The sequence below is a fragment of the Pangasianodon hypophthalmus genome, chromosome 25 (genome assembly GCF_027358585.1).
Source record: "Pangasianodon hypophthalmus isolate fPanHyp1 chromosome 25, fPanHyp1.pri, whole genome shotgun sequence".
Classification (NCBI taxonomy): Eukaryota; Metazoa; Chordata; class Actinopteri; order Siluriformes; family Pangasiidae; genus Pangasianodon; species Pangasianodon hypophthalmus.
Genome location: NC_069734.1, coordinates 7,042,288 through 7,068,070, shown reverse-complemented (window position 1 = coordinate 7,068,070; position 25,783 = coordinate 7,042,288). Strand labels below are relative to the sequence as shown.

Here is a 25,783-nt window from a genome sequence, read left to right as displayed (position 1 = left end):
ACATAAGAGAGATTTTCTCAGCCAATGCATCAGCAATCTTTAGATTTTAAAGGAGCAGTTTGTAATTTTTAGATCCCTCTGCTGCCTGCAAGCTGAATTGCGATTAACAACTAACCACAGCACCCTCTGTTAAAATTATGTAGGCTGTGTGAGCTGCATTTTAAGAGATTCTAAGGAAAAGGTGCAGAGCTGAGGAACTCTGTTTTGTTTGGAGCTGGAGCCTATTTCTGGGCCAGAAAAACAATTGCATGGCCAATTGCATGGCAAAGATATAACTAAATTAAATTAAATTACAAATGGCACCTTTAATTCAAAATCCCTTCCCAAGTAAATCATACTTATTGCATCTTTAAGACTGTAAGACAAAAAAATGACAAGACAAGAGAAATGAGTTCTAGAAGACATATTTGGTTGACCAGCTAATGATCTCTGTCTCTACATCCATGGTTAAAGATGAGATGAGCTTAATTATTTAAAACAATGCATAATTGGGGAAAACTTATATAACAAAATAAATAATTACAATTATCAAGAAAACACACAAAAAAACATAATACAATTAATGGCTTGTATCAAATAACCTTCAAAGCCATTCCAATCCAATACTGCAAATTTGGCAGCCCACATATCCACAACAGAGGAGAAATATGGATAAAAGTGAAAGACAGAGAGAGTATGTGTAAAAATGAGTAAAATACAATTAATAGAGTTAAATAGCAAGAAAGAAATCTTAAAGAATGTTTTGTCCCTTTGAACTACTTTTCCTCCCCAAATCTTTGTGTTTGTTTGTGAATGTGAGCCTTAGGTATACTAATACTGCTGGGAAAGCAGCAGTAAACACAGGCCATAAGGTGTGAGAGGTTTTAGTGATAAAGGGGTCGACTTACGCCCCAGTAGAGTCTGACAGCATTAAAGGCATCAATAGTTAGGATCAGAGTGAGACACTGCTTGGTGGGGACAAATGCTTGGCCTTGTGGTATATAAGAGAGGGGTATCCAGGAAGTTGTTCAGCAGTACTGGGAGTTATTTTACAAGGGCTTGACCCTGGTCACATGCTGTTGTCACTGCTATTGTTATTGTTGTTGCGGTTGTTGATGTTCGGACTGTTTCTCAGGTTGTTCAGCTCCAGCTCCAGTTGTCGTATTTTAACGTCCTTCTGCGCTAGCTCGTCTTTCAGCCGCCTCAACTCATCCTGCTGCCTGAAGAACATCCGCAAGAGCTGTAGATAGGAATATAAATGATGAGTGCACACATGCCCAAATAATGACCCAATCCTGCAACAGACATAGAACAATTACCTTATATTCTAACTTTCTAGCTCAGAGATGAACATCTCAGTGACTGGAAGTTTATGAGTTAAAATCCCAGGATGGGTGGTGGGGGTTGGTGGGTGGTTGGGAGGAGGATGGTGGGGGTTGTAGGGGGTATGGCATCCGTTATAAATTGTCAAGAACCGCTTATCCATTTCAGAGTTCTGGTTTACCCAGAGTCTATCCCAGATACAATGGGCATAAGAAGATACACCAAACAATTGCATACACTTACTCCCAATGAAGGGCAACTCAGGACAGATAATCCACCTAAAGGCATGTTGAGGCATTAAAGTAAAAAAAAAAAAATCTTCATGATTAAAACTACCAACCTGCATACTGCTTTCCTAATGACAATGTTGAATTTTGCTTGTATAACTTTGCTTGTATAACTGTGTAAAAATTCATGTTTGAACTGGCTCTCTGCATGTGCGCATCCCCATTTTGAGCTGCGCCTGTTGCTGTCATCACAGATCCCATTAAAAATAACACATAAAAGAGCAGCAGTAAATTTGCCTTAATTTACTCAATTTAAAAATACATTCTCAAATATAAACTCTCAGAAAAAAAGTACTAAATAGTCGCATTGCTTGCTTGTATCTAGAGTGGTATCCCTCAAGGGTATGTACTTGGTACCATTGTTTTTCATGTTTTATCTGAATAATAAAGATAAATATGAAAATGTGAATACTAGATATGAAATTGTATAAACAGTGGTCTGTAAGGTCTAATTGTATACATTAAATTTGTTTTCCCAGTGGAAAGATGTACACTAAAGATACAAAAGACTTAAAGGTAACACCACTTTGATGATATTAGGAACTATGATTTTTATCCATAATCCATATTCCAAGAGGAATCTGGAATAGCCAGAAAAAACCCAAGTGGACAATTAGAGAATGTATAACAGGCTGCATAGACAACAACTGGAGCTCAGGATCAAACCTTACGTCTGCTTGACACTTTAACCCGTACTGTTCTGTGTATTAATTGTATTGAGCTGCACCTGTTACTCTGCTTAAGGTATAGTGTTTACACTGTGGTTCTGAAGGCTTGATATTCAATTACACTAAGTACATTAAGTAGATGGGATAATGAACACCTGTAGGAGCTGCACAGCTTAAGCCTGAGTCTATTTAACATATAACGTGTATTTACATGCTGGGATTTAGTGCATTTAAATGCTTCTTTTTTATTATTTCATGCATGCAGAGCACAGGCACCTCGTTCTCTGTGCGGGGAGGCACATTTTCCAGCAGGTCAATCCCGTTCACCACCACACTCTTCTTTTCCTTCACTGGGGCCTTGAACACCAGCTTACTGGGTCTGCTGTAGCCCTCCTTCAGAGATATTAACACTGGCCCTGCAGTCCCACACACACACACACACACACACACACACACCATTTCTCATCATATTTAACCCTTATGTTCTGTTCACTACTCGTCAATAGATATCCCATAAACCCAGGCTATCTGTATTGATTTTATAACAGTTATTAGTCATTTAATCACCATTTGTGAAAACAGATACTCAAAATCCCTTCTCATACTTCGAGATCATCATAGAGACAGGTTTGTATACCCTCAGGACAAAATATACAATTGATTTTCACATGTTCCTGAATGGTTAAATGATGTACAGTATGCTATAATATTTTGAGTGGACAATTCAATTATTTGCATTTCCTTTTCTAAAAGCAATATAAACATTTTCTAATAACCTATATGCATACGCCTAGCCTTTATAAATGCTTCCAACCTCCTTCATTATTTTAGCGTTTGTTTCTAACATACACTATATTGCCAAAAGTATGTGGACACCTGATCATCACACCCATACAGTATGTGGTTCTTCCCCAAACTGTTGCCACGAAGTTGGAAGCACACAGTTGTATAGGATGTTTTGGTATGCTGCAACATTACAATTTCCCTTCACTGGAACTAAGAGGCACGACGATGCCCCTGTGCACAGAGCGAGATCCATGAAGACATAGTTTGCTAAGATTGGAGTGGAAGACCTCACTCATGCTCTAGTGGCTGAATGAGCACAAATCTAGTTTAAAGCCTTCCCAGAAGAGAGCAGGTTATTATAACAGCAAAGGGAGACTAAATCTGGAATGGAATGTTCGGCAAGCACATATGGGTGTGATGGCCAGGTGTCCACATACTTTTGGCCATATAATACCATATCTTGCACACAACTGTATATATAAATATATATATACCTGAATACCTATATATAAATATAGGTATTTTGGACAAATTGGTCTATTATAAATATTATCTGCTGCTAATATTAACAGATCAAATTTTCCACAAAAAGGTTAAACACAATGAGAATGAATCTAAATTGTCGGACTGACTTTTACAGCTTTATAGTGTTCTCAGGTACTAAGCAGAAGCTGTGCAGCGTGGCGCAGCGAGCACTAAGACATATTTGCAGTTGTAAATGCTAGTGAGTTGAACTTTACCTCGATTAACACCACTGAGCCACTCATCAGCAGAGAGAGCAGGTTCTGTTCCTGGAGTCATGGGGTAGATGTCCTCCTGATACGTCTCTGACTGCAAACAGCACACGCTCACTTAAAACACACTGATCATGCATATTGTGAATTCACTATTACTTAGTGTACATTTCAAAGGCTTTCACACAGGGTGCTCAGTTTAGCTGATAGATTGAAGGTGCAGTCAGTGACTTTGACATAAATTATCTAAAGCTATTTGAAACTCAAAACTTAAACAAATTCACTGCTCACACAGGCACACACCAAAGCCAAGGCAGAGATTTCTGAATTGACAAGTCTCCCTGTGAGGCTTCCTTGTTCTGATTGGACTGATTATGGTGGTCCACATCACTTGTTTTTTTTCTCTCTCTTTTTTGGCATGGCACAGACACTAGGATAACTTTTGCCAAACTTAAAAATCACTCACTCCATGACTAATACAAAATATAATATTATTTTGTCACTACAGCGTATAACAGGTAATGTATGTAGTTCTAAGAATGAGGAATGTAAGGCTGTGAAATGTAAAAGAATGTCAGGTTAAAGGATAAATTATTCCACCTCTAAATGATTGCTTTACCACCATGTCAGATTTGTAAGCTTCAGGGCTTGCTGTTATAGGAAAATAATCAACACTGGGGTGGTGTGAAGTGGCCCAAAATAAAGCAAAGTTAATGCTAGCACATTAATATAAACCTATCATTTGTATTATAGCTGGCACCACTGTCAATCCGCTATTATAGAAAATTAATCAACACCTAATGACCAATCAGATTCAAGGATTCAGGGGTTCGACAGTCTGTTGAATAAGGTGAAATTGCATACTGCTCTATAGGAAAAAGCCTTATGCTGGATACAGTACTGCTGATTTTCAGAGTAGTGAGCTTAGAGGAGATATTTCAGCACAGATGGGAAGATATATCTATATTTACTCCTATCCACTTTTCAAAGCTTTCGGGTACTGAGACTTTTGGGTTTACCATTCCCAGATGACTTTCAATGTGTTTTGTGTGTATGTGTGTGTTTATGTGTGTGTGTTGAGCTTTACCCTAACATTAACATCACTGCGTGTGTAATGATCAGAAAGTGAGACAGGCTCTGTGAGTCAGTATAATTACATGCTAGCAGTTTGTTCATTGCACTGATAAACATGTAGACAGACACTGTAGTCTTCACATGAGGCCCGCCCAATCCACTGCCTGTTACCCCACGATGGCAGACAATTACAGACTTATTTTCAGAGGAGCAGGGTTACTATTGTTTTATTGTAGAAGAGGTCTACATTGAAAAATGAAATACCCTTCAGTGATGTAGCTGAGAAATGTACTGCCTGGCACTGTGGATTTGATGCTTACTGATGGGATTTAACATCTGGGTTTGAATCCCTGTCATATGTGGGTAATGTCTAGAAACCTTTTACACCATCACAGAATAAGCCACGTGGCTGATTTATGCAAATGGTCTGTAGATCAGTAACATACAACAACATGCAGCATATTCATCAGAAGAAGCATGTACTAGTCTTCATCTTTTTATTTATTGTTATTATTATTATTTATTTATTTATTTATTTATTGAATTTTTTTATTACGTTCTAACACAACTGAAGGGTAGTGTTCATAGAGCTACATAACAATTACGTAAGCCCAATACCTATAAAGGCTTATTCCAACAGATGTCAGTTATCTCTCAGGATGGTTCTGTTGACATGCATTTTTCTTTTAAAGGTTGTGTTATATCACTTTCCAGGCTGATTTGCATTAAAATCTTATGACAACTGACTTTGTAGCTCAGTGTCATTTTGGTATGTCAGAGTACATAATGGTGATGATGTGTCACCTTGTTACATGAGGTTCATTGGAAAAATGAACAAAAGTAAGAGCCACATAAGTCTTTATGACAGCTGGTGTACAATAAATTAAGGATTTACATTTGTAGTGTTAATGTAGGTTTATGAATAAAGGGCTTAGGTAGATTTCATGTAGCCATATAAAATCTGGCATTAAGGAAAGTGCTATGTACTAAATCAGCTAAAGATTTATGTAATTTATGTATTTATGTAATTTATGCAAATTTGTTGAATTTCATGTTATTTTAAGTCAAGCCTAGTAAACATTTTGGAAACCATTTTTAATTTTTTCATAGGAATTGTCCATGTGAAATCATGTGAATTTTTCAGTTGTGAGACCGAGTTAGTTAAATGCAAATTCAGGCAATAAACACTCACACACACACACACACACACACAATATTAACTTTGTTACTGTGTTGGAAAGATGGGCATGCTTTTATTAACCAAATGTCAACTAAAATATCACAACACAAAATTTTTGTCCAGCATATATAGCTAAATTCTCTATTATATTTAGCAAAAATTGGCTTTTTTTTTTTTCCCTTTTTTTTTTGTTTTTGCTCACCCTTCTAGGCACGATCATGGAGATGGGCTCGATCAATCCCTTCAGTGTCACCAGCTTATAGAACCTAAAGACTTCACAGGATGCCACATCCAAGCCATGTTTAGGCATTATACCTAACAGACAATAGTGGACACTTATGAGATAAGATAAAGCCTTATTAATCCTGCTTGGGGAAAATTAAGTGTGATAGCTGAATGACAGTAAGAATAATAAAGTAAAAAAATAAATATTAGCATGTACAGAAGTGAGTAAGTGATTTTTTTTTTTAGATCCACAAAACCTGAAATTACCGAGTCCTTTCTGAGGTGCAGCGGACCTGAACTCCATGAGGTACTGCAGGTAAGGCTTCTCTGTAGTCACTTCATAGTAGCGAATGTTACCGTCACCCTAAAATAACCCCCATATGTCATTTAGTTGAGACTTAACATAAAATGAAAGCATGCAAATATAAACTGAAAACATCCATTCATTATTCAGATCAGATGTAAATGTCTAGACCGACTCCCTTACCTTTACACCAGTTCTAAACAATGTACAAACCTGGAATTTCACTACAGTGAAGAATTATAAACATGGCACCTCAGTAGTGATAATCTCCTTACCTTGCCCGCCAGATACAGCATATGTGTGTCTGCATCATAGAAAGGGAAGAGCAACCCAGAGAGGCCATCTATCTCCTCCTCTATTATTGGCATGGACAGATCCTCCTGAGGGTCAGAGATATAACGGTTTCACTAGACTTTAAAACATCATACAAAAAAAAAAAGAGGACTAAATGGAATACTACTAAATGAAATAATTCATTCAATAATCACTCCTGAATGAATATAATTGATACATGTGCACTATAAACACTCCAGTAATTTTAAAAAACACCATCATTAGTCTTGTAATCTTTTATTTATTGTCCAACCCTCCACTCTGTTATTGCATTAAACCTTTAAGTAGAAACCATAATGATTTCCATTGGTGTGAGAATTTCAGAGGGCCCTAGACACCAGGGAACGTATATTTATGGAAGGTCTGGTTTTGTGCATTGACTCAGCCCACACACACACACACACACACACACACACACACACACTTACATAAAAACACACCCTCTACAAACAGTGGATTGTCTCTTCACCTGATCCCAGAGTGCAATCTGTCGTGTGTTCCAGCGGGACACCCCCGTTGTTAGGAGTCGTTTCATGTTGCCCAGGAACACAACACGGTTTACTTTGTGGTTCTTGCAGCTCGCCTCCTGCTCAGAGAATACACACCACACACACACACAAACACAAATTTTAAATAATTAAAAGGAACAATAAAATGAATGCATATAGATTCTGGTCCCCTCAATGCTGCCTATATCCTGAATCATCACTGTGTATAGTGTTGTTAAAAGAAAGTAAACAATGAAATCAGACTTCTGTTCAAGGAAGTACAGATAATAAACAGATGGATGAAAACAAAGGTCATACTACTAAAGGATTTCTGTGTCCTAAGTTCTGTTCACAATATATAAAAAAAACAAATTGCAAAATAATAGGATAAGCTGGATCAAGTGCTATTTCATAAGCTGCTGAATAATAAAGATGGAAGCCATATTGTTAAATCTAGATTAACTAATATGATAATTGCAACTAGAACCATTCATGCGGCAAAATATTAGCAATATTTCTAGACTACTATTAGACATTTATTTCAAACCCTGTCAATGTCCCAATCATATATTAGTTTTGAATACTTATATTGAATACTTGCAAATTTTCCTGCATAGATATTGCCATATTTTGAGTCAAAACTATTATAAGCTCTATTGAGGTGAGATCTTTAGACACTAAGTAAAGGTGTCAAGCTTCTTTGTCTTTTGGAGTCTGTGTGAGTGTGCTATTAAATATCTTAATGGTTATTAAGGGACTCACCTGTAGCACCTGGCCTGAGCGGGGTTCGATGACGCGCAGCTTCTTGTCCTTGCAGCTGGTGGCCAACAGGCTTCCATCAGTGTTGAAGGACATGCAGAGGATCACATCTGTGTGGCAGTCGATCATCTTCACAGGCTCGCCAATCTCCAGGTTCCAGATCAGGATCTATGAGTTATTTGAAGGCTGAGTTTCGGATTTAATAAATAACTTATGTCTTTGACATAATTTCACTATTACAAAATTTTAATGTATTCCCATGAGACATTTTGTGTATGAATGGTTAAAGAAAAACTAGCTAAATTTACACAATGTACCTCTAACGTAACGAATCAGCCAAGATAGATTTGCTTCTTTAGTTTTATTTTAAGCTGAACTATTTCATTACGGTTAGAGTAATTAAGAATTAATGAATACAAGACTAGTAGGAGGGAGTTTGTTTCCACGCAGCTGAAGCTGATTCATCAGTTCTGCTCAAATCAACACTCGATTTCATATGTCATAGGACAATTTAATAAATCAGATGCAGACTTCTTCGTACACCCTCACTCAAATTTGTGCTCGTTTCTGTATAAGGGCCAATATGTATTGCATAGTGTCTCAGTATACCTTGTAGTCATATCCTGCACTAAACAGGATGCCACTGCTGGTCGGGTGCCATTCTATAAGACCCACTCGTCTACTGTGACCATACAACTCCAATATGGCTTCAGTCATGTTCCTCCTCAGGCCACCATCTGGAATCTCCCATATCCGCACCTAACACACACACACACACACAAAATGTAGTAATAGTAAGGCAACATCATTTAGATTGTTTCTTAGCACTTTAGGGTTTTATTTTAGCAAGTGGAAATATCTTGAATCTAGGCAACTTTCCATTAATGAATTTTCATTATGAGATTATTACAAAACAAATAGCAGATTTCCAGATATTTCTCTGCAAATTTTAAGCTTTAAACTGTTCTATTTTTTTTTTTGATAGATAATTAAACGTATTTTAAGCAAAATTATCCATCAGATTTATTTGCAGTGAAGTATTATTTTAGAATTTATCCAGCAAATGAGTCATAAAATAAAAAAATTATTTGCTTTCATATTTGTCCCAAACAAGTAAAGATCAAATTTGAACAGACATTGACTCTGTTTTGCTCTACATACTGTACACTCTGAAAAACAGAGGTTTAAGCAAAACCATTGAGGGTTTTTAGGTTTGTCTCTTTCAAGGTTCTATATAAAATAAATTTCCACAGAACACTTGAAAACCCTTTTTTCTGAGACTGTAGTTTACTCGACACTGTTTTGGTTCAGAGCTGCTATTTCGTGAATGCCACAGGAAAATATCAAATAATCTCCTGCTGGCTGATGTACTGGGATTTGAAGGGATTAGTGTTATTATGGAGAGATTTTCTTTTATTAGAGCTACTGACCCAAAATGACTGACTAATACATGCACTGAGGCTTTGTGACAACAATTTTGGCTTGTAGGAAAGTTTAATAACATGCTGGTTTGTCTACTGGTGTGTGTCAGTGTTTTAAGTTGAAATGTTTCATCTAATAATGTTTGACGGCAAACCCTTTAATTGCAACTGAACATTCAGTACTTTTGCTTAAGTTTCCTTTATGCACTGATGTTCCAAATTGATTTTATTACCATTCTTTTTTGGATAATGAATGGAAATGATTATTTAAGTTCATAGAAGTGGACCTTGAATCTGATCAGTGGTGCTCAGCAAATGGGTTTGTGTGTAAGTTTGCTGTAATTTCACTAACAGAAGAGTCTTCTGAGCAGGAAGCAATGATGTTCTCATGGAAAGGGTTCCACTTGATATCCAGCACGTTGCCTTGGTGACCGCAGACCTTTGGGTGGTGAGGGTCGATACGGCCGGACTGCGCAAGAGAAAAACAAAAACACACCCACTCATAGTTTTGCGTCTGTTCCAAATTCAATTCTTAGTTTAATTCGACATAACTTTAATGGCAGTAGTGTATCAAAAGCAGTATAACAACAGCATAGTAAAGAAACTAATAATAATAATAATAATAATAATAATAATAATAATAACAGCAAGGGAAGGAGGAAAAAGAGGCAAACAGCATGATATAATTGAACTCTGTCCATATGTCCATATGGCCAGGGCTGATATGAAGCTGATAGGTGTGGTCAGATTAAGGAGTTTGTCACCCACCCTCTTTCAGTGGCATATTAAACTATTTTTTACAGCAAGAATTGCTGGATGCCTCTAATAAGTCTATTTTGTAATTTATTTCAAAAATTATTTCATTATGCTGAATTTTCAGAAACATTCCTCATCTGTGTTACTTTTAATATTTTAATTCCATTTCCCCTTCTAATCTAATGCTTATCATTAACTTTAATGTCATGTAATTCCTAGTTTTTTAAACCATCGTAATTCATTCATAATTCATGTCTTTAATAACACATCTACATGTTGTTTTATGTCATAACACACTATTGTTGTGTATGTGTGGAGGAGATATTTTGAAGCTTAAAGCCTTTACAGTTCATTTTTCTTCTGCAATGCATACTAACATCCACGGTGTGGAGCTGCTTCACAGCACTCAGAGCTCACCATGATCATGACGTCATGAATATTTAATGGCACTTATGTTCGTTGACCTCCTTCTGTAGGTCCTGTAGGATTTGGGTGTTAGGTTGTACACACTAAGGTGTGTGTATCACAGGACCGATTATAACCAGATATAACCAGCCGAGAACCTAGTAGTTTGCATTAGCTTGCGAAAGGAGCCATAATGGAACTATTACATTACTATACATTAATATTCATGTATATGATCCTTTTGTCTTAAACCTGTACCTTCTGCATAGATTTGTAGGAAGTGAAACCTGTGTCTCATTATGTTTTCATTAAACTAAAAATAGAAGCTCAAAAAAGAAGCTCACAAAAAGCAACCTCTGCTATTGTTCTAATTATTCTCAGATCACACCATCTTGTCATATTCACAAGACACAAATTGTCAGTAATTTTTTCCCTTTTTTCATTATCTCATAAAATTAGCACAAGCACTGCTCAAGGGCACTTTCATTTGTAATAAGTATGAGTAATAACATTAAGATTTTCACTGATTTCCCACAGGGGCTCAGAACCCAACGGGACAGACAAATTAGACAAAAAAGAATAATTGAAAGAATAATAGATTATAACAGGTCAAATCTGGATTTTTATTTAAAAGGCTCCCTTTTAATATTTGTGCCTTGATTTTATTATACAGTACATTACACATTTGGCAGCTCTTCTATTCTCTTGTATAAAAGAATTGAATTGAAATTGAAATGGAAAAAAAATCTAATGGCCATCCATGACACAAAAGTGTTTTCTATCATGGCTTATTGCTAAGATTTTCTATTCATAGCTGTAAGACAATAAACTCTTATCTATGGCTAATGATGTCACCTCACAGCAGCAACAATGGAGCCACAGGGGAAATGATTCCCCTACTGAGATGAAACCAGTCAGAACACAACAACTATCTGAAATATGAAAATATAATTTGAAAATATGATTTTATCACTCTGTTGGTTGTAATATAATGTTCTAATATAACGTAAATGCTATTATCTTAAATGAAATGCTGTAGTAATTGTGTATTCTGAGGTAGACTATACTGTATTTTATATCTTATTCTACTTTTTGAGTGATAGTGAATGCAGACACCAAACAGAACCAAAGACTCACTACTCAGTGTATCTTACAAACAGGGCTTGGACTAGTTTTATAAAACAGACAGACAGATAGATAGTATAAATAGATATATAAATAGATAGATAATATATAAATAATACATAATATAAATAAATATAAATAGATAGATAGTATAAAACAGATCAATTTTTGATCCTTTATACCACAGCTCTGTTGAATTCTCGAATCAGAAGGTGCTGATTAATTTTCTATAACAGCACAATAGTACTAGTTTTAACATAAATGATTAAAGGTTTATATTAATGCACTCGTTCTAATATATTACTGTTCCTATAGCAACAGCTAATTCACATAGTCTTGTATGGCGGATGCTCCACATAATCTACTGCTAATAAAACTTTTTTTTTTTTAAAGAAAAGCGTATAAACATTGATCTGGTAAAGCGCTGCAACCGTCAGCATGGGAGAATTTTCAGGACAGGAGTTTACGCTTTGCGGATTCTTAATAACATGACAAGCTGTGCTTTTTTGTTTTAATGTTTTCAAGAGAGACAGAAAAGAGGCTGGTGATGGAACAACTGTTTACAGCTGCTCTAATGTAAGTGATAACAGGAACTAACTTAATTCTTGGACGTTCCATAGCATTCAATGTAACTATAAACTGTTAAAAAGTGTGACATGTCATTCGCTAATAGCTAAAAATAGTAATCATTGGCGAATCACTGTGATATAATACACTCCGGCGTGGATTATTTTCCTATTACAGCATGCTCCATTGTATGTTATTCCATACTTATCAATCCTTTCTTTCTACCAGATTTCCCAGTTTACTAAAGGCTGACACACCATACAGCACATCAGGGGGTCCACTGAGCTGATATGGGGGATGGACGTTAGCAGGATGACTGGGGGGACAGACAGGATGGGACCGTCTAAGAGGATGCTGGGATTTCCTGTGAGACACCCAGTTACAGGGTGAAGACAAAGGGCCTGGGAGAGAGAACACCAACATCCTAAATGTGTCTGTGTTGTTTTCAGTTCTCACTTTTGTGCCTTAAATAACAGGATTACTACAGAACAGCCATTTTCTTATTATTCAGTTACATTAATGATAATACAAATGTATCTGCTGAGTATTTCATACACATTAAAAAAGACAATTCAAGTTATTTTTAAAATAATGTTCAAGGAATACTGTTCAGACTGATGGACAACATGGGTTTCTTTCTTTCTTTCCTTCATACATTCGTTTATCCACAGAGATGAAGTTTTCATGCACTGGAAAAACTACATTTACATTTTACATTACAATTACATTTTCTTTCTTAATCCTCACCCATATCATGAATAGAGGGCGTTCCATCCATCACATCCCTCCTTTTCTTTCTTTGTCTCAATTTGCCCCAAAATTTATTCATTATGGATTGAGAAAAGAGGAAGAAAGAGACACACAGAGAAAAGACACACAGTGACAGAGACAGAGTCACAGATGTGTTGGCCGGAGACCAGCTTTTCCTCCCCACACACTTTACCCTCACAGCTGTCTGGGACTTGTAGTCACACACACATGGAAATGGATGCTAATGATTTCAGTCAACACCCCTTACTAAGAGTCGTACTAAAGACTGCAAGGAAAATCTGCATGATTACTGTAATTACAGTAGTACAATGAGTCTAGACTTTTAGTTCATGAGCTTTGCCAACAACAAAGCTGCTACTGATTTTATTAAACAAAGAGTTTTCTCTGATTTAAAGCACTCTAACACAATTAGATACAGTAAATGTTATGCTGTTATGTAAAGTAAGTTCTGATAATATTTGTATCTACATATATAAATTGTTCACTCATCAATTAGTGAGTATGTTTACATGCATACTAGTAATCTAATCATTAAATGGTCAAATGGTCATTTGAACAGTATTCTGTGATCTTAAATCAGATTAAGGCTGTTATCAGATTTCAAGAATTTCAATGTACACCTGGATTTTCCCCAAAAATCTGGTTATTCAGCACATATATACCCTTTAGCTGATATTCACCAACAATTTACCACTTTTCTACAAGTGCACATATGCACAAACAAATGCGGAGAGAAAAAAGCTTGCATCTGTCTTAACAAAGGGCAACATTTTGTGTAATAACCAACCATAAACATTCCCAAATAAATATTTACCAGTAAACCAAAAAAAACTTATTAGCAGCCACTTACTTTGTGTGAGTTGTGCTTTTAGTCAACAAGAAAAACACCACATGATGGGTTTAAAATAAATGTTGTGTGCTTAAGAAAATGAACTGGTGTAACATTATTCAAATGCTTTTTTTTTTCTTTTATTGGTCAGTGCATACAAATAATAAAGGCTCGGTAAGATTTCTAGTGAGTAGCTAGGAGCGATGCTTTACTGAGGTTTGTGGGGTGTATTTGTAGTGATCTAGTGATTGAAGACAGCTGGGGAGAGAGAGAGTGTGGTAACATGTCACGTGACAGCTCAGGTGATAAGCCTTGTAGTTTGTTATTTGATAAAGGATTCTGGGAAATGGAGTTCATGGTTACACTTTACACTTTCAAACCTCAATTTACAATTTACACTTTCACACCTCCCTACAGCAGGCCATAGCATTTCTTAACAGTTATCACTGCATGACTTTCTCTTTATAAATTTATTCATTGTGGACACAAATCTGTAAATATCTAAGAAAAACATTTTACATTTTAATGCATTAGCAAGCTAGCATAATCTTGAAATGTAAATGCCACAGTGTTAGCAATCCTATAAATTCATTTACCACCGGTGAACATATGTATTTTAGATAACTTGTGTAAAGTGTGCTTTACACAAGTAAATAACACTTGAATATATAACAAATTTTATTGTTAGCACGTTAACGTATCTTGCTAGCCAGCTAGTCACTAGACTGCAAACATTACATTTAATAAGTAACAAAAGCTACTGTCAGACTTTAGTTTTCTGAAACACACAGCTGTTATGTTATGTTATAAAAAGCTGCCCTCTCCCTTAATATAATAAATATTGTAATAACCAATTACTTCAATACAGGCCCAACATGTAGCGTTTCCGTCTTTTTATGTGGAAAGCCCCTGATATGTAAGACCATGAAGCCTGAACAAATTTTTCCCCACTTTGTAACATCTGTGATAAATACAATGCGCTAACATGATCCAAGCCTATATAATGCTTTTATTGAGATCCAGACTACAGTAAAGAACAGAGCGCCTATAAACTGGACTGATTCATATTAATCTAGCAGGCCAGATTGTGAATGCTCATTGTGTTTGAACTATCCACTTCTCAGAATAGCAAACACTGCTGAAAAACTACATACTAGCTGCAAAAATACAGGCGAGCTGGACAAGCTGGTAGACCATCACTGCTAGCTGGTAAGTGCTGGTAGAACAGAAACAGTTTTTGAATTACTGATAATAATGCTACATCATAGACAAGTTATTTTTAAGAAAACAGTAAGGTGACTAGAAGATGGGAAATCATGTACCTGTTGGCATTGATGGTCTACCAGTTTGTCCAGCTCAGTCTGGGTTTTGACAGCTGATAGCTCATCAGACCAAGCTGGAGTTTTCAACATGGATGCTGTATAGCAAACTTGACTGCACACTTATGACTCTTTTGAGGGCACTTACAGTTCAGAGACAGTTTCAGCTCTTTCACACTCATTGATTTGACATTCTTTTTTTCTGTTTGGCCATCTGGTTACAGGCGATATGATGACCGATGACCTATGTTTCTCCTGGTTAAAAAATTCCTCGGACCGATCCTGTGGTGCATGTGGTCCGACTTTTCTTCAGTTCCCCATTCACAAATTAACTTAACAACTTAACAAATGTAATGTAATACCTCAAATGTAACCTTATATGCAATTAGATTACATTTACGGTTTGATGTGCAAAAAAAAGGAAGTGGAAGAAAAACGCATAACCATGGTTTCATCTTAAGCTGTCATATACGAACTCTCATAAAATGTGCATAAAGACATTACAAAGGAAAAAAAGCTTGGAAGGAAGTAGCAGTAGCAGAGATCTTTGGTGCCTTTGGTGTGTGTATGTAGCTAGTACAGTTAGCTTGCTTTGCTAATCTACCAATGAAGCTAGTATGAACTGTCACAATTTTCTCACTGACTAGTTTCCTCCCAGAACTAAAAAACCCTGGACAGTAAGCGACATCAGTGGCAGTCGCTACAAGAGACAAACTACAAGCAACACAAGCAACTTGTCACTTCCTTGTGTGAAACAAGAGTGAATTATTCCATTATGATTATTATTTTGGGTTAATCATGTTCAGCATGTGAGGACTCCTAAGGACTAATGCTCACTCTAGCCCTGGTGATGTTTTCACAACTATTACACACTTGTTTCTAGTCGGTTTGTGGAAACTTGCAGCACTTTTATCACAGGCGTCTCATATAGCAGCTTGGATTATACTCAGTCTCACTTGTAAAAGAGTCTATTAAATATAAATGTAGAATGTAAATGACACATTATTTGTTAAGAGTTTTTCCTTGCCTTCTCATTTGGCTTGCTCATTAAAGATGGAGTCACTGATTCTTTTAAGGAAGAACACTTGTTTCTATTCACAAGTTCTCTTCAAATTTTAGTAGCTGTCAATACAATAATCTGCCCAGAGGTGAAACTGGTCTCTGTGGTGCCCCATGTTCTGTGGACTATTATCCTTGAACCAATCGAGACAATGTGGTGTAAATCATGTATCCTGTCAATGTGGGGAGGTCCATGTCATGTACTAGCATTCAGGGGTTTTGGGGGCATGGCTTTTGAGGGAACACTAAAGGGAGAGGAAGAAAAATTTGCTGTATTTGACTGACTGTACCTGATTTACAGTAAAGTTATATATATGTAACAGTGTCATAACTGTTTGCTTTGCTTTGTTAATTAAAATTGTTGTGGTTTCTTATGTATGTATGTATGTATGTGTTAATGTTTTTACATGAGGGCAGTAAACAGCAATAAATGAAATAAAGTCTATATTTGGTGTGATGACTCTTTACGTTAAAAACAAATTAGTAGTCTCAGGAACAATTAGGAACAAAAAGGAAATTAACTGGTAAGTGTTACTGAGCATCTTGCAGAAGCAGCCACAGTTGTTCTGGAGACTTTGACTGTTGCACTTGCTTCTTATTTTTGCAGCAAAACCCAGGAGCCTTCATTATGTTTCTTTGTCTGAAAAGTGGAAATCTAAAATGTTTTAGTACTGACTTGATAATGTAGGAGTCATAAAATAAAAATCTGTAACAAAGTTTCTACTAAAAAAAAATATAGGGTGCCTAAGACTTTTGCACAGTATTACAGTATAATATATAATATATATATATATATATATATATATATATATATATATATATATATATATATATATATATATTACAGACATTACAGTTCTACAAGATTTAATACTCCACAAGGAACACAACAGGCATCTCCATAATGTAATGCCTTCTTGTAACCAAAGCAGAGGAGAGCTGCAAGCAGGAAGCAAGCAGGAGGCTGGAAAGTGTGTGTCACACTTTCTGCTAATTAACACTCTGCTTCATTCCTCCCAGGCGGACAGCCGGTGTGTACCTCACGGTAGCACATCATGGTGGACATCATGGTGTGTGAGGAAATGGCTTAAGGCTGGTTAAACCTGCTCCATATATCCACTCCAAGTGAAGAGACCAAAGTTTGGCAATAAAGCTTTGAGTAAAATGGACACTGATGTGGTGGAAAATGTTGAGGTTGATTATGCTTTGGCACTTTTCTGTGGTCTGGACTTACTGTCGGGATTTCACATGGAGTGTGTATGTGTCATAAGCGTGCAAGACTTTTACAGTACAATTAACATGTTTTTTAATCAAGTATTATTTGGGAATTCCCTTTTAAATACTTTGCATGTCTTTGTGTATCAAAAACTCTCTAAAACTGAATGAGATCCAAAATAAAGCTGAATTTAATAAGACACAAAAATACATGTTTTCAGTCAGTTGGACCATCGTCAGCATATGAAAAAATCCCACAAAGCCAAAGGCATCATCACACGACTGTTTAACTTGATTGAAGACAAACACTCATAATCAGTCAACAGGACACAAATAATAAATTAACCAAGAACAACAATTATCCTATTAAAATCCATACTTGGCATTGCGTGACTATTGTTTGACTACTCCATAGTTAAAACAAAAACTTGTTAAGGGCATTACTATTTCTAAGCTGTTTTATTAGTGCAGTTAAATGCTGATAAAAAGCAAAGAATGTGTCAAACCAGTTGCAATAAATTTAAATAAAAGTTAACAATAAATCAGTTGCAATAAATGTGTAAAACAATTAATCTTTGTATCATTTTACACTATTTAAAGATGTACCAATTCTTAAAATGTATTCGTGTGGATGACCTGATGAGTCAGGTGAAATAGTTGATTCTGGAACTAAGAGTGTGCAGCAAGGAAGCTTGGGTCCATCAACAAGGACCCTCCCTATAGCTCAATGAGCAGCCTTCCTTGGATGGAGGTTTTTATGTCTACAGCAGCATCTGGGAGGTTTTTCTGGCTGATAATGCCCTAGGAGTTCAGCCTTCATTCACTATGCCACATTGCAAGGATTTTATTTCAGTTTAATTTAACTGCAGTAGTTCAGTATTATGCTTTCTTTGATTACGTCTATGATCTGTTTATGCCTACTACTAAATTTCTGATGGTTAAACCATTTTGAATGACATCATCATACATGCCACATGTCTGTTTTTAGGTATTTTTTCCCTTTCCTTCCCTTCTTTTGGCTGTGCGATGACAGTCTGGGCATGTACTTTCCATTCCATAATCTGAGGCCTATTCCCGTCACACACGGGACCCTGGTCAGTACTCCTCTGTTCATAAGCCATATTAAATCCATGTGTCTGGTTCACTAATTTAGGATTAGCTTCAGAGCTGTTTGCCATCTGATAATTCTGTAGGAAACTATTCAGTCTTGAATACACAGCCAGAGAGTTGAAAATAAGCGTTATAGGAATGCCAGGCATTTAATGGTTTGAGACTAGATAATGACTTTGGATTCAATTTTGTTAATGCAGTGTTGACAAAATCCACCTTGGTTTTTAGATGCAATTAATATGTGATCCAACAGAGCTCATGGAACCACAAGTATATGAGCCTGATTTACTAATTAACGTGCAGATTTAGGCTTTTTATACGTTGGCAAAATATATATGCTAAGAAACTGAATATTAAAAGCTTTATAAATAACTAGTCGGTTTTTTGTTGATAATCTATAATTTAAAAAAATTAGAAACCATTACATGTTTAGTTCCTTTTGGTTTTGTAATTATTAATAATGATGATATTTTGTGTTTTCTCATGATGATACTGGGTGACATCTGAGTGATTCTAGACATGTTTAATGGATTTCTTGGGATTTATAATTGTCCTACAGGAGTCTAATGGTCTCTGATTGTGACCTTGTGGTAATAAATTGTGTTTTGGTAATATAATGGACCTAAAAAAACTACTGTAATATTTATGCCATTAAGGAAACAGAGCACTACCGATACATAGCGTCATGGTCATCTAAAGACTACTGGCATACTCCATTAAGTTGTAACCATAACCATTAACAACTCCATTAACTGTTTATTCCTGGCTCTGTAAGTGAATCAAGAAGGAGTCTGCCAATGGGAAGATCATTCACGAATGGTAGTAATCCAAAAAAATCTATTTTTTTTAAAAAATCTAATCTAGTTCTATTTCTAGTTATTCTAGTTGAATACTAGTTCTCTTCAGTATTCAGGTTGTGTAAAGTCTGCAGAAAAGCCTGCAGTCTCAAAAGAAGACAATAACAGACAAAGAGGGAAAGAGAAAGAGAGAGAGTAAGAGAGAGAATTAACTGAAAGGAAAAAGATATGAAATAAGGGAGAGAGAAAAAAGAGAATCAGAGACTGGATTAAAAAAGTGAGCGAGAGATCAGTCACAACTCCTGTGGAGCCCCCCAATAAAAACCAAACGGAAATCAGACAGCAATACTTCTCTCACCATGCCATCCTCTAGCTAAAGGCCTGGGAACCCAGCCGGAGGTAGACGCCCTGCAGAATGAGCTCATTGATGGGACAAAGCCCCAGAAGAGCCGTCCCGCAGCACCACACATCAGCTATGTGACTTTGAGCGTTTGTCACAAAAGTGCCATTGATAGCCTGGCTTGAGAGCATGACCCAATGGCCAGCGTAGCGTGACCGGATACAGGACTGTGGAGAAAACAGTGCAAGATGGATGGAGAGAGACCACAATCAAGATCATACTGTCATCTGTAAATGGCCTGTAGTCATCTCTGTCATTAATCTTTGTCTTTTTGAAGACATGAATTTTTATGCTCAGTTTACAGTCTGATCACGCTGGTTGATCACAAGGCTCAGGATATAAAAATAGTACTCGATTGTGTTGTTTCTCTTTTGTCCCCATGACAGCTATAGAATTAGTCTGAAAATCTAAGCAACATGTCTAAAATAAATGCTACATCTCAAAGCTTTCTGAAGCTCTTTAAACAGAGCTCTGTGTTCTCTCAGCCTTAATTACAGAGCCCATTCTGTCCATAATCTATGTGCTCTGTTCAGGTTTTGTGCCACAAAGAGAAGGCCAGAAGGTTATGCAGGACTGAGTACTGGTCTAATTTGCCCCATTACAAAGCCAGAGATTACTATACTAGACAGTCTCAGTCTTTTCTTTAGTGAGAGTTTGTATTGGACTCTCAGATTGAGGGATTTGCTGTCGGATAATTTAAGCCCTGGATCTGGACAAAGCATGTACCACCAGACTGGGTCTGAGTTTGCTCATGAGTCATATTCATGAATTCATCTTCAATAAGCACTTTATTTTGGTCAGGGTTGTAGCAGATATGGAGCCTATCCCAGCAACAATGGGCGTGATCCTGAAATACACCTTTAATGGGATGCCAGTCCATCGTGGGGCACCAGGCACATGCACACATACACACTCTCATTCACATTCATTCACACATTTTTGGGAGGTGGGAGGAAACCAGAGAACCCATGCAAATAGAGGGAGGACATGTGGAGCTCCACATAGACAGTAATCCAAGTTCAGGATCAAAATGGGGACTGTGGAGATGTAAGGCACCAGTGCTACCTGCTGTTTCATGTTTTTGTCACCATGGTGGTACCCTCAAAGGTAGAACTTTTCTACTTTATTTTTTTTTTTAAAATCACCATAAAATACCACTGTTGTAGTGTTGAAGGGACATTTGCCTTTAGAGGTGCACCATTTTCATTTTTAGTATTAAAGTGAGATCAGAGCCATCTCATCTGTTACATCCTCACAGCAACCATGCTGACTCTCCACAACACTCTTTGTCTCCTAGTTATGCGAAACCCCAGAGGCATGATGCTAGAGTAGTTTGACTGTGTTTTCTATTCACTTGCAAGCTCCGTGTTGTGTTAGTCAAAATAACAAATATTCTCAGCATAAAGTACTTCGGTTAATACTAACACAGTTTTTCAGGCCAATGTTGGCCCTAATAACGATACTCAGATAATTACACTGGTTGTTCCTTGGGGTTAAATCTAGGTCCCTTAAGGATTTTTTTGGTTTGTCCCTGGGGAATACTTAAAGATTTTGCACAGAACCATACAATAGGATTTTCCCTTTTATAGAGGATTTCACTTAGAACTCCCTTAGAAAAATGAGAACCATTTACTATCTATAGACCCTTTTTAAAGAGTATAATACAGGACTTTTTTATTAAAGGTCAGAAATTCCTGAAAGTCCCTACTCAATAAAGGTGCCAGGACAGGTTATATAGAGAAACCATTACTGGAACTATTTTATGTTCCCTAGAGAAGCTTTTTTTCCCCCATTAGTCTTTAAATGTTTTTGCCTGAATAATAAACTGAACAGTCTTTTTCTACCACCAAATATCCTTCTACTTAATGGTGCTATGTGGCACCCAAAAGATCAGTAAGCCAAATAGTACTTTTCTATGGCATCATTCAAAAGAAACATTTCTGGCACCCTTATATTTATAAGAGTGTATGGGGTGGGGGCTTAAAGATTCTGTCTAGAACCCATGCGGAACTTGTATTTGAGTGTATACAAGTCTTTATAAAAGGATAGAAATTCCCAAAACTCTGTACACAATAAAGATACCAGTCCAGGTTCTTTAAGTTCAGACTCTTCCTTTTTTTTGAACCAGCAAAAAATTTCTGTCAAAAATTTCCATTTTGGTCCAGAGTTCTTTACATGTTTTTGTTGTTGACTCATTTTCCACCACAATAATGTCCTTCCACAATAATGGTAACATTTATGGCAAGATTTGTTTAGTTCTCTGTGGTATGAAACAAAATTGCTAAAAATCCATTTAGTCAAATGATTCTTAGGAAAGTATGGTTCTTCTATGGCATCATTCTAGAGAGTCATATCTTAAAGGTTCTATCTAGAATGCTATCAGAGAGGGTTCCAAATAAAATCCCTTTGGGAAGCTAAGAACACTTAACCATCCACAGAATATATGGTGTATATAGGACATTTTTCATAAAGTGGAATATACACTTCATGTGTACGGGACATTTTCCAAAAACTGGAATATATACTTTATGTATGCACTATATGTATACAGGACATTTTCCATAAAGTGGAATCTATACTTTATGTATGCACTATATGTATACAGGACATTTTCCATAAAGTGGAATGTGGCACCAAACTAAATCCTGGATCTGACAGAGGTAGGAAACCATTTCTGTTCCAAACACACGCATCCATGTGTTTCAGTTCTACAGACACTTGGCTGTTATTTGGATACAAGCACAACCCACACAATTGTGCCTGGACCTATAAAACTTCTGGTGCTGTAGCTCTTACACTTAAGTGTGCCACCAGTTCAGTGTGCCTCTGTGGTGTGATTTAATTCTCCCATTGTGCTGATTTTCATTCACTCTTGACTAGAAAACAAATGCTCAGGCAGGATGCTGATGCCAGCTCAGAGTTAGCTGTTGGTGTCTGAGGTTACCTGAGTGACTGGGATAACGATGAAAGCCCCTCCTCCGGCGCTCTCTGTCACTATGGCCAGGAACTTGCTGTTGACGGCGCAGAAGTGGTTGTCATGGACGTTCTTGGTGATGGGGATGCCTTCGAAGCAGTGCTCCCTGTTGGCAACTTTGCCGTAGACGTTTCGAAACTTGGAGCTTCGGTAGGTCGGGCGCCATGACATCTGAAGAACACAGACAGGAAAGGAGGAGATCAGAAAGGGGTTAGAGCACTCATAAATGCTGACTTATTTGAGTTTGGGGCTTTTTTTATAGCTTGCCTGGTTACTTTTGGTTAGAAACTCACAGCTCTGGAACTGTGTAATTTTTTTTTTTCATAAATCAAAAAGTAGTATTTTATAAAAATAATATAAAATCTGTTTAATTTAATAGTCTAGTCCTAGCAATAGAACATACTGCATACATACATTTGGTTCATATTATAAAGGGTTTAATGATTATTATTTAGCTTATTAAACCAAGTAATCATTAAACCCTTTATAAGCTGAGCCAAGTGTATAAAGCAGGGAAAACCAAAAATAGGCAGTGCATGGAGTCAATCAAGAGACATAGATGCACATGCATAAACAGCGGTGTTGAATGATGTTTTTAATAAATGAGTAGACAAACAATCTGTTTTTTTAGTGCAAGAATATTGTTTAATATACTGTATGGGTGCCTTAAAAAATATTGGATTTAGAAAAAAACAGGCCAAAGGTTTTACTATATAGGAGTGTTTCAGCAATGGTTTGTGTGTGTGTGTGTGTGTGTGTGTGTGTGTGAAAAGTATAAGACACAAGACTTCTATTGATTAGTATACAGTATCTAAATGTTTAAACAGCATGCCTAAAAGCAAGGTCAATACAAACCATTTGCTTGCATTATTAACAAGCTTTTAAGTGAAAAAATGTGGAACTTCCATTACACTACTGTTTAAACTAAACCTGCGCCCAAAATCTAAATCATTATTTAAATACAAAATCCCCCCAAAACGCCTGAAGGATCACTTCATATTTATCAATTAAATATTTGCCTGATCCATGTTATATAATCACATTCATACTACTATTTGAATATTTAACAATGTAATGCTGTTTTTAATGCTGCCTAAACCATTGCTGTGAGATAAGTGTTGCATGGCATCCCAGGATCAGCCAAATCAGCCAATTTCATGCACAAAGTGTTACATTAATTCCATATTGGTCTCAGGCTGGTGATTTGGATCCATCTTTTTCCAGCCTGTGATACTAAAAAAGGTGGTAAAGCCCACTGCCACTCGTACAGGACACTTATAAAGGCTCCCAAAACATATCCAGTGCCAGAAAACGGATGTGTAAGCGGGATTCCTGCACTAATGAGGGAGACTGAGACTGTGCTGCTTGAAACCACACAGAATTGGCCCAGACTCAAGAACAGAACAAGAGGAAGTGGCAACCCAGAATGATTTATCATCTCAGTTTGTCCCTGTTTGCCTTCACAAGGATGAAATCACTCATGATTACAGGTAGAAATGTCACATGTGTGTGTGGGTGGGTGGGCGTGTGTGTGTGTGGGCCACACACATTCGAGCCCTGCTATTAATCTGGCAGTAATATGTGAGTTAGCATGCTAAAGAGGGGGTGGCTAATTATTTTGTTCTCTGCAGAGGAGACAGAAGAGGCAGACACATTAATCTGCAAAGAACAAGACATTTGGGCTCTCCTTCTCCCTTTCTCTTAGTGTATGCGTGTGTGTGTGTGTGTGTATGCGTATGTGTGTGTGTGTGCATATATTGGTGGGGACCACACTGATTGAATATCTGACAGTTTTGACCTTGTGGGGACATTTGGCTGGACTCCATGAGGAAAATTACTTTTTTAATTAAAAAAAAAAAAACCTTTTGGTTTTCTTTTGGTTACTGAGGTAGCTGCAATAATAATTATGTCAGTGGAAGGTCTTCACCAGGATAGTAAGACTAATGTGTGTGTGTGTGTGTGTCCACATGAACTGACCTAAAGATACAGCATAATGTCTTCCTATCTATTAGTAAATGATCAACATCCAAAAATGGCCTTGAGCTGTAGAGAAGCATCCTGCTCACAAAGATATCCATTCATGTGTTATCACAGACATTCACTCAAACAGTCCCCTCACACACACACACACACACACTATTCCCAGCAGTCAAATATCCTTCTCATGATCAGTTACTTCCTTGTAACCCCAATCACAATATCAGGTCTCCATAAATAAACCACTGCATAAGTATACATTAAACATTTCCTGATTGCTAAATGTATCATTGTGCCAGTATCTTACCTTTCAGCTGCTTTAATTTGCTTGTCTACAATCTTTAAGCTATGCCTCACAGAAGGAACACTAGCCTGTATCCCCTCCAGCTCTTCAAGACCATCCAGTTAGTTGGCCTATTGCTTCTCACTGGTTTCCGTCTTCCTTTTTCCTCCCAGGCTTCTCCTCCTGCACCCACCCTCTATCCCTCCCATCCTCTCTCTTTTCCTCCCTCCCCTTGTCACAGCCCCAGCTCCAGCTGCAGTCCTACTGTACAGGCTAAATATTGCAGAATCTCCATCTCTACACTTTATTGAGTATTGCTCTGCACTACAAGAACTCCATTTTTTTCAAGTCTGGATTTCAATAAGAGGCTCAATGGGGCACTTTTGTCTCATCGACTTTTATCTGATGTGATTTCTTTAATATTTCATGCTAAGCATTTCCAGAGTCCTTGATATTGAGAAAACACCTTACTGGTTCTCCTTAAGAGTCTCATTTAAGATATGATTTTCACTTAGCCAAGATGTTGGCTCAAACGTTTCTCTGATGTTTACTGTATTAGTAGAGTGACTGAAGTAATGTTGATGTTCAATTCCAGGTTAAACATCACATATTTTTCTCATAAAATAAAGTTATTA

At 36.9% G+C, this 25,783-nt stretch overlaps 1 protein-coding gene across 2 annotated transcripts in view; it reads right to left on the bottom strand.

The window, feature by feature from the left end:
* Nucleotides 1-388: 388 nt before the first annotated feature.
* coro2ba (coronin, actin binding protein, 2Ba) overlaps nt 389-25,783 on the bottom strand; it is a 51,165-nt gene continuing 25,770 nt past the window's right edge. Inside the window, exons 1-12 of one of the 2 annotated variants that reach the window (XM_026937443.3) lie at nt 25,173-25,323; nt 22,859-23,059; nt 9,914-10,030; nt 8,750-8,899; nt 8,144-8,308; nt 7,363-7,479; nt 6,836-6,940; nt 6,524-6,620; nt 6,234-6,346; nt 3,784-3,874; nt 2,534-2,673; nt 389-1,219 (exon numbers count right to left, since the gene is read on the bottom strand). In XM_026937443.3, the coding sequence (XP_026793244.1) occupies nt 1,049-1,219; nt 2,534-2,673; nt 3,784-3,874; nt 6,234-6,346; nt 6,524-6,620; nt 6,836-6,940; nt 7,363-7,479; nt 8,144-8,308; nt 8,750-8,899; nt 9,914-10,030; nt 22,859-23,059 (1,467 nt within the window). In that variant the 5' untranslated portion in view covers nt 25,173-25,323 and the 3' untranslated portion in view covers nt 389-1,048. Of the gene's footprint in view, nt 1,220-2,533; nt 2,674-3,783; nt 3,875-6,233; nt 6,347-6,523; nt 6,621-6,835; nt 6,941-7,362; nt 7,480-8,143; nt 8,309-8,749; nt 8,900-9,913; nt 10,031-22,858; nt 23,060-25,172; nt 25,324-25,783 lie in introns of those variants that run through there. The other variant, XM_026937442.3, reaches the window with a different exon arrangement.